Source organism: Salmo trutta, unplaced genomic scaffold, assembly GCF_901001165.1.
Source record: "Salmo trutta unplaced genomic scaffold, fSalTru1.1, whole genome shotgun sequence".
NCBI lineage: Eukaryota > Metazoa > Chordata > Actinopteri > Salmoniformes > Salmonidae > Salmo > Salmo trutta.
The window spans coordinates 59535-68377 of record NW_021822942.1 but is presented as its reverse complement, the minus strand read 5'-3'; the positions used below and the strand labels follow the sequence as shown (position 1 = coordinate 68377).

General features: G+C 47.2%; 1 protein-coding gene across 1 annotated transcript in view; it reads left to right on the top strand.

The window, feature by feature from the left end:
• Positions 1–815: 815 nt before the first annotated feature.
• The window catches only part of LOC115187504 (sodium/glucose cotransporter 5-like), a 46341-nt gene continuing 38313 nt past the window's right edge, over positions 816–8843 (top strand). The window contains exons 1-2 of the mRNA XM_029746507.1: positions 816–819; positions 6718–6825. Coding sequence (XP_029602367.1) covers positions 816–819; positions 6718–6825 — 112 coding nt within the window. The remainder of the gene's footprint in view (positions 820–6717; positions 6826–8843) is intronic.

Genomic DNA, 8843 nt, shown 5'->3' with positions numbered 1-8843 from the left:
GTCAGGGGGGTCAGAGAGGTCAGAGAGGTCAGGGGTAGTACCTGTATGACCCCCAGTTATAGCTCTGTCTCTGTCTACCAGCATGTATCTCTGACTGAGAGGTCAGAGAGGTCAGGGGGGGCTACCTGTATGACCCGGTCACGGCTCTGTCTCCGTCCACCAGCATGTATCTCTGACTGAGAGGGGTCAGAGAGGTCAGAGAGGTCAGAGAGGGGTCAGAGGTCAGGGAGGGTACCTGTATGACCCGGTTATGGCTCTGTCTCCGTCCACCAGCATGTATCTCTGACTGAGAGGGGTCAGAGGTTAGGGGGGGGGTACCTGTATGACCCGGTCATGGCTCTGTCTCCGTCCACCAGCATGTATCTCTGACTGAGAGAGGTCAGAGGGGTCAGAGGTCAGGGAGGGTACCTGTATGACCCGGTCATGGCTCTGTCTCCGTCCACCAGCATGTATTTCTGACTGAGGGAACCTCGGACCTTCTGGGCCGATCGAGTGTAGAACTCCACTCCTTCACTGTGGCGCACGCGCAGGTTCTGAAGGGACAGAGAACGAACACACACACATTAATATATATATACACACACACACACACATTAATATACACACACACGCCCAACGCCACACCCTTATAAGAGAGACTAACACCACACACACACGTTAATATATATTGTTATAACCTGTGACAGTCTGGTGTGTGTGTGTGTGGTGTTAGTCTCTCTAATAAGGGTGTGGCGTTGGGCGGAGCAATGCCTCTTGGGTAATACTGCTGTACCAAAGGAACATTTCCACAGTGCAGTAAAACTAGAGATGGAGGGATGGGTTGAGAGAGCGAGCGAGAGCGAGACGAGGAGAGGGAGAGAGAGACGAGTTCTGAATAACAGTAAATAACATAAGCCAGTCTCTCCTGTCTGTCCTGCTCTGAATAACAGTAGATAACATCAGCCAGTCTGTCCTGTCTGTCCTGTTCTGAATAACAGTAGATAACATCAGCCAGTCTGTCCTGTCTGGTCCTGTTCTGAAAAACAGTAGATAACATCAGCCAGTCTGTCCTGTCTGTCCTGTTCTAAATAACAGTAGATAACATCAGCCAGTCTGTCCTGTCTGTCCTGTTCTGAATAACAGTAGATAACATCAGCCAGTCTGTCCTGTCTGTCCTGTTCTGAATAACAGTAGATAACATCAGCCAGTCTGTCCTGTCTGTCCTGTTCTGAATAACAGTAGATAACATAAGCCAGTCTGTCCTGTCTGGTCCTGTTCTGAAAAACAGTAGATAACATCAGCCAGTCTGTCCTGTCTGTCCTGTTCTGAATAACAGTAGATAACATCAGCCAGGTCTGTCCTGTCTGTCCTGTTCTGAACAACAGTAGATAACATCAGCCAGTCTGTCCTTTCTGTCCTGTTCTGAATAACAGTAGATAACATCAGCCAGTCTGTCCTTTCTGTCTGTCCTGTTCTGATTAACAGTAGATAACATCAGCCAGGTCTGTCCTGTCTGTCCTGTTCTGAATAACAGTAGAAAAAAATCAGCCAGTCTGTCCTGTCTGTCCTGTTCTGAATAACAGTAGATAACATCAGCCAGTCTGTCCTTTCTGTCCTGTTCTGAATAACAGTAGATAACATCAGCCAGTCTGTCCTGTCTGTCCTGTTCTGAATAACAGTAGGTAACATCAGCCAGTCTGTCCTGTCTGTTCTGTTCTGAATAACAGTAGATAACATCAGCCAGGTCTGTCCTGTCTGTCCTGTTCTGAATAACAGTAGATAACATCAGCCAGTCTGTCCTGTCTGTCCTGTTCTGAATAACAGTAGATAACATCAGCCAGGTCTGTCCTGTTCTGAATAACAGTAGATAACATCAGCCAGTCTGTCCTGTCTGTCTGTCTGTCTGTCTGTCTGTCTGTCTGTCTGTCTGTCTGTCTGTCTGTCTGTCTGTCTGTCTGTCTGTCTGTCTTGTTCTGAATAACAGTAGTTAACATCAGCCAGTCTGTCCTGCCTGTCCTGTTCTGAATAACAGTAGATAACATCAGCCAGTCTGTCCTGTCTGTCCTGTTCTGAATAACAGTAGATAATATCAGCCAGTCTGTCCTGTCTGTCTGTCCTGTTCTGAATAACAGTAGATAATATCAGCCAGTCTGTCCTGTCTGTCTGTCCTGTTCTGAATAACAGTAGATAACATCAGCCAGGTCTGTCCTGCCTGTCCTGTTCTGAATAACAGTAGATAACATCAGCCAGGTCTGTCCTGTCTGTCCTGTTCTGAATAACAGTAGATAACATCAGCCAGTCTGTCCTGTCTGTCCTGTTCTGAATAACAGTAGATAACATCAGCCAGTCTGTCCTGTCTGTCCTGTTCTGAATAACAGTAGATAACATCAGCCAGGTCTGTCCTGTCTGTCCTGTTCTGAATAACAGTAGATAACATCAAGCAAAGTCTGTCCTGTCTGTCTGTCCTGTTCTGAATAACAGTAGATAACATCAGCCAGTCTGTCCTTTCTGTCCTGTTCTGAATAACAGTATATAACATCAGCCAGTCTGTCCTGTCTGTCCTGTTCTGAATAACAGTAGGTAACATCAGCCAGTCTGTCTTGTCTGTTCTGTTCTGAATAACAGTAGATAACATCAGCCAGGTCTGTCCTGTCTGTCCTGTTCTGAATAACAGTAGATAACATCAGCCAGTCTGTCCTGTCTGTCCTGTTCTGAATAACAGTAGATAACATCAGCCAGGTCTGTCCTGTCTGTCCTGTTCTGAATAACAGTAGATAACATCAGCCAGTCTGTCCTTTCTGTCTGTCTGTCTGTCTGTCTTTCTGTCTGTCTGTCTGTCTGTCTGTCTGTCTGTCTGTCTGTCTGTCTGTCTGTCTGTCTGTCTGTCTGTCTGTCTGTCTGTCTGTCTTGTTCTGAATAACAGTAGATAACATCAGCCAGTCTGTCCTGCCTGTCCTGTTCTGAATAACAGTAGATAACATCAGCCAGTCTGTCCTGTCTGTCATGTTCTGAATAACGGTAGATAACATCAGCCAGTCTGTCCTGATCAGCCAGTCTGTCCTGTCTGTCCTGTTCTGAATAACAGGTAGATTGCATCAGCCAGTCTGTCCTGTCTGTCCTGTTCTGAATACAGTAGATAACATCAGCCAGGTCTGTCCTGTCTGTCCTGTTCTGAATAACAGTAGATAACATCAGCCAGTCTGTCCTGTCTGTCCTGTTCTGAATAACAGTAGATAACATCAGCCAGTCTGTCTGTCTGTCTGTCTGTCTGTCTGTCTGTCTGTCTGTCTGTCTGTCTGTCTGTCTGTCTGTCTGTCTGTCTGTCTGTCTGTCTGTCTGTCTGTCTGTCTGTCCTGTCCTGTCTGTCTGTCCTGTCTGTCTGTCTGTCTGTCTGTCTGTCTGTCTGTCTGTCTGTCTGTCTGTCTGTCTGTCTGTCTGTCTGTCTGTCTGTCTGTCTGTCTTGTTCTGAATAACAGTAGTTAACATCAGCCAGTCTGTCCTGCCTGTCCTGTTCTGAATAACAGTAGATAACATCAGCCAGTCTGTCCTGTCTGTCCTGTTCTGAATAACAGTAGATAATATCAGCCAGTCTGTCCTGTCTGTCTGTCCTGTTCTGAATAACAGTAGATAATATCAGCCAGTCTGTCCTGTCTGTCTGTCCTGTTCTGAATAACAGTAGATAACATCAGCCAGGTCTGTCCTGCCTGTCCTGTTCTGAATAACAGTAGATAACATCAGCCAGGTCTGTCCTGTCTGTCCTGTTCTGAATAACAGTAGATAACATCAGCCAGTCTGTCCTGTCTGTCCTGTTCTGAATAACAGTAGATAACATCAGCCAGTCTGTCCTGTCTGTCCTGTTCTGAATAACAGTAGATAACATCAGCCAGGTCTGTCCTGTCTGTCCTGTTCTGAATAACAGTAGATAACATCAAGCAAAGTCTGTCCTGTCTGTCTGTCCTGTTCTGAATAACAGTAGATAACATCAGCCAGTCTGTCCTTTCTGTCCTGTTCTGAATAACAGTATATAACATCAGCCAGTCTGTCCTGTCTGTCCTGTTCTGAATAACAGTAGGTAACATCAGCCAGTCTGTCTTGTCTGTTCTGTTCTGAATAACAGTAGATAACATCAGCCAGGTCTGTCCTGTCTGTCCTGTTCTGAATAACAGTAGATAACATCAGCCAGTCTGTCCTGTCTGTCCTGTTCTGAATAACAGTAGATAACATCAGCCAGGTCTGTCCTGTCTGTCCTGTTCTGAATAACAGTAGATAACATCAGCCAGTCTGTCCTTTCTGTCTGTCTGTCTGTCTGTCTTTCTGTCTGTCTGTCTGTCTGTCTGTCTGTCTGTCTGTCTGTCTGTCTGTCTGTCTGTCTGTCTGTCTGTCTGTCTGTCTGTCTGTCTGTCTGTCTGTCTGTCTTGTTCTGAATAACAGTAGATAACATCAGCCAGTCTGTCCTGCCTGTCCTGTTCTGAATAACAGTAGATAACATCAGCCAGTCTGTCCTGTCTGTCATGTTCTGAATAACGGTAGATAACATCAGCCAGTCTGTCCTGATCAGCCAGTCTGTCCTGTCTGTCCTGTTCTGAATAACAGGTAGATTGCATCAGCCAGTCTGTCCTGTCTGTCCTGTTCTGAATAACAGTAGATAACATCAGCCAGGTCTGTCCTGTCTGTCCTGTTCTGAATAACAGTAGATAACATCAGCCAGTCTGTCCTGTCTGTCCTGTTCTGAATAACAGTAGATAACATCAGCCAGTCTGTCTGTCTGTCTGTCTGTCTGTCTGTCTGTCTGTCTGTCTGTCTGTCTGTCTGTCTGTCTGTCTGTCTGTCTGTCTGTCTGTCTGTCTGTCTGTCTGTCCTGTCCTGTCTGTCTGTCCTGTCTGTCGGTCCTGTCTGTCTGTCTGTCTGTCTGTCTGTCTGTCTGTCTGTCTGTCTGTCTGTCTGTCTGTCTGTCTGTCTGTCTGTCTGTCTGTGTGGATCCAGAGGAGTGTGTGTGTGTGTGTGTGTGTGTGTGTGTGTGTGTGTGTATAAACCAGGTTAATAATTGGGGTGTGTGGATCCAGAGGAGTGTCTGAGCGTGTGTTTGTGTGTGTATAATACCCAGGATAAACCAGGGTATTAATTGTGTTTTCCGGACTCGGTGGGCTGTGTGGATCCAGAGGAGTGTCTGAGCGTGTGTGTGTGTGTGTGTGTGTGTGTGTGTGTGTGTGTATAATACCCAATATAAACCAGGGTAATAATTGTATTTTCCAGACTCGGTGGGCTGTGTGAATCCAGAGGAGTGTCTGAGCGTGTGTGTGTCTGTGTGTGTGTGTGTATAATACCCAGTATAAACCAGGGTAATAATTGTGTTTTCCAGACTCGGTGGGCTGTGTGGATCCAGAGGAGTGCCAGAGCGTGTGTGTGTGTGTGTGTGTATAATACCCACTATAAACCAGGGTAATAATTGTGTTTTCCAGACTCGGTGGGCTGTGTGTATCCAGAGGAGTGTCTGAGCGTGTGTGTGTGTCTGAGCGTGTGTGTGTGTGTGTGTGTGTGTTTAATACCCAGTATAAACCAGGGTAATAATTGTGTTTTCCAGACTCGGTGGGCTGTGTGGATCCAGAGGAGTGTCTGAGTGTGTGTGTGTGTGTGTGTGTGTGTGTGTGTGTATAATACCCAGTATAAACCAGGGTAATAATTGTGTTTTCCAGACTCGGTGGGCTGTGTGGATCCAGAGGAGTTTCTGAGCGTGTGTGTGTGTTTGTGTGTGTGTGTGTATAAAACCCAGTATAAACCAGGGTAATAATTGTGTTTTCCAGACTCGGTGGGCTGTGTGGATCCAGAGGAGTGTCTGAGTGTGTGTGTGTGTGTGTGTGTGTGTGTGTGTGTATAATACCCAGTATAAACCAGGGTAATAATTGTGTTTTCTAGACTCGGTGGGCTGTGTGGATCCAGAGGAGTGTCTGAGCGTGTTTGTGTGTGTGTGTGTGTGTGTGTGTGTGTGTGTATAATACCCAGTATAAACCAGGGTAATAATTGGGGTGTGTGGACCCAGAGGAGTGTCTGAGTGTGTGTGTGTGTGTGTGTGTGTGTGTGTATAAACCAGGGTGATAATTGTGTTTTCCAGACTCGGTGGGCTGTGTGGATCCAGAGGAGTGTATGAGTGTGTGGTTGTGTGTGTGTGTGTGTATAATACCCAGTATAAACCAGGGTAATAATTGTGTTTTCTAGACTCGGTGGGCTGTGTGGATCCAGAGGAGTGTCTGAGCGTGTGTGTGTGTGTGTGTGTATAATACCCAGTATAAACCAGGGTAATAATTGTGTTTTCCAGACTCGGTGGGCTTAGTGGATCCAGAGGAGTGTCTGAGCGTGTGTGTGTGTGTGTGTGTATTATACCCAGTATAAACCAGGGTAATAATTGTGTTTTCCAGACTCGGTGGGCTGTGTGGATCCAGAGGAGTGTCTGAGTGTGTGTGTGTGTGTGTGTGTGTGTGTGTGTGTGTGTATAATACCCAGTATAAACCAGGGTAATAATTGTGTTTCCAGACTCGGTGGGCTGTGTGCATCCAGAGGAGTGTCTGAGCGTGTGTGTGTGTGTGTGTGTGTGTGTGTATAATACCCAGTATAAACCAGGGTAATAATTGTGTGTTCCAGACTCGGTGGGCTGTGTGGATCCAGAGGAGTGTCTGAGCGTGTGTGTGTGTGTGTGTGTGTATAATACCCAGTATAAACCAGGGTAATAATTGTGTGTTCCAGACTCGGTGGGCTGTGTGGATCCAGAGGAGTGTCTGAGCGTGTGCGGAGCGGAGGTGGGCTGCTCCAACATCGCCTTCCCCAAACTGGTCATCGAACTCATGCCCAGCGGTGAGTGGGTGGTGTAGAATGTCTCTGGGTGGTGTGGAATGACTCTGGGTGGTGGAGAATGACTCTGGGTGGTGTAGAATGTATCTGGGTGGTGGAGAATGTCTCTGGGTGGTGGAGAATGTCTCTGGGTGGTGTAGAATGACTCTGGGTGGTGTAGAATGTCTTTGGGTGGTGGAGAATGTCTCCTTCATGTCTCTGGGTGGTGTAGAATGTCTCTGGGTGGTGTAGAATGTCTCTGGGTGGTGTAGAATGTCTTTGGGGGGTGGAGAATGTCTCCTTCATATCTCTGGGTGGTGTACAATGTCTCTGGGTGGTGTAGAATGTATCCTTCATATCTCTGGGTGGTGTAGAATGTCTCTGGGTGGTGGAGAATGTATCTTTCATATCTCTGGGTGGTGTAGAATGTCTCTGGGTGGTGTAGAATGACTCTGGGTGGTGTAGAATGTATCCTTCATATCTCTGGGTGGTGTAGAATGTCTCTGGGTGGTGTAGAATGTCTCTGGGTGGTGTAGAATGTATCTGGGTGGTGTAGAATGTATCCTTCATATCTCTGGGTGGTGTAGAATGTCTCTGGGTGGTGTAGAATGTATCCTTCATGTCTCTAGGTGGTGTAGAATGTATCCTTCGTATCTCTGGGTGGGTGTAGAATGTCTCTGGGTGGTGTAGAATGTATCCGTCATGTCTCTGGGTGGTGTAGGATGTCTCTGGGTGGTGTAGAATGTATCCTTCATGTCTCTGGGTGGTGTAGAATGTCTCTGGGTGGTGTAGAATGTCTCTGGGAGGTGTAGAATGTATCCGTCATGTCTCTGGGTGGTGTAGAATGTATCCTTCATATCTCTGGGAGGTGTAGAATGTATCCGTGATGTCTCTGGGTGGTGTGGAATGTATCCATCATGTCTCTGGGTGGTGTAGAATGTCTCTGTGTGGTGTAGAATGTATCCTTCAAATCTCTGGGTGGTGTAAAATGTCTCTGGGTGGTGTAGAATGACTCTGGGTGGTGGAGAATGTCTCCTTCATGTCTCTGGGTGGTGTATAATGACTCTGGGTGGTGTAGAATGTCTCTGGGTGGTGTAGAATGTCTCTGGGTGGTGGAGAATGTCTCTGGGTGGTGTAGAATGTCTCTGGGGGTGGTGGAGAATGACTCTGGGTGGTGGAGAATGTCTCTGGGTGGTGTAGAATGACTCTGGGTGGTGTAGAATGTATCTGGGTGGTGGAGAATGTCTCTGGGGGTGGTGGAGAATGACTCTGGGTGGTGTAGATTGTCTCTGGCTGGTGTAGAATGTCTCTGGGTGGTGTAGAATGTCTCTTGGTGGTGGAAAATGACTCTGGGTGGTGTAGAATGTCTCTGGGTGGTGTAGAATGTCTCTGGGTGGTGTATAATGTCTCTGGGTGGTGTAGGAGGACTCTGGGTGGTGTAGAATGTCTTTGGGTGGTGGAGAATGTCTCCTTCATGTCTCTGGGTGGTGTAGAATGTATCCTTCATATCTCTGGGTGGTGTAGAATGTCTCAGGGTGGTGGAGAATGTATCCTTCAAATCTCTGGGTGGTGTAGAATGTCTCTTGGTGGTGTAGAATGACTCTGGGTTGTGGAGAATGTCTCCTTCATGTCTCTGGGTGGTGTAGAATGTCTCTGGGTGGTGTAGAATGTCTCTGGGTGGTGGAGAATGACTCTGGGGGTGTAGAATGTCTCTGGGTGGTGTAGGAGGACTCTGGGTGGTGTAGAATGACTCTGGGTGGTGGAGAATGTCTCCTTCATGTCTCTGGGCGGTGTAGAATGTCTCTGGGTGGTGTAGAATGTCTCTGGGTGGTGGATAATGACTCTGGGTGGTGTAGAATGTCTCTGGGTGGTGTAGAATGTCTCTGGGTGGTGTAGAATGTATCCGTCATGTCTCTGGGTGGTGTAGAATGTATCCGTCATGTCACTGGGTGGTGTAGAATGTCTCTGGGTGGTGTAGAATGTATCCGTCATGTCTCTGGGTGGTGTAGAATGTCTCTAGGTGGTGTAAGAATGTATCCGTC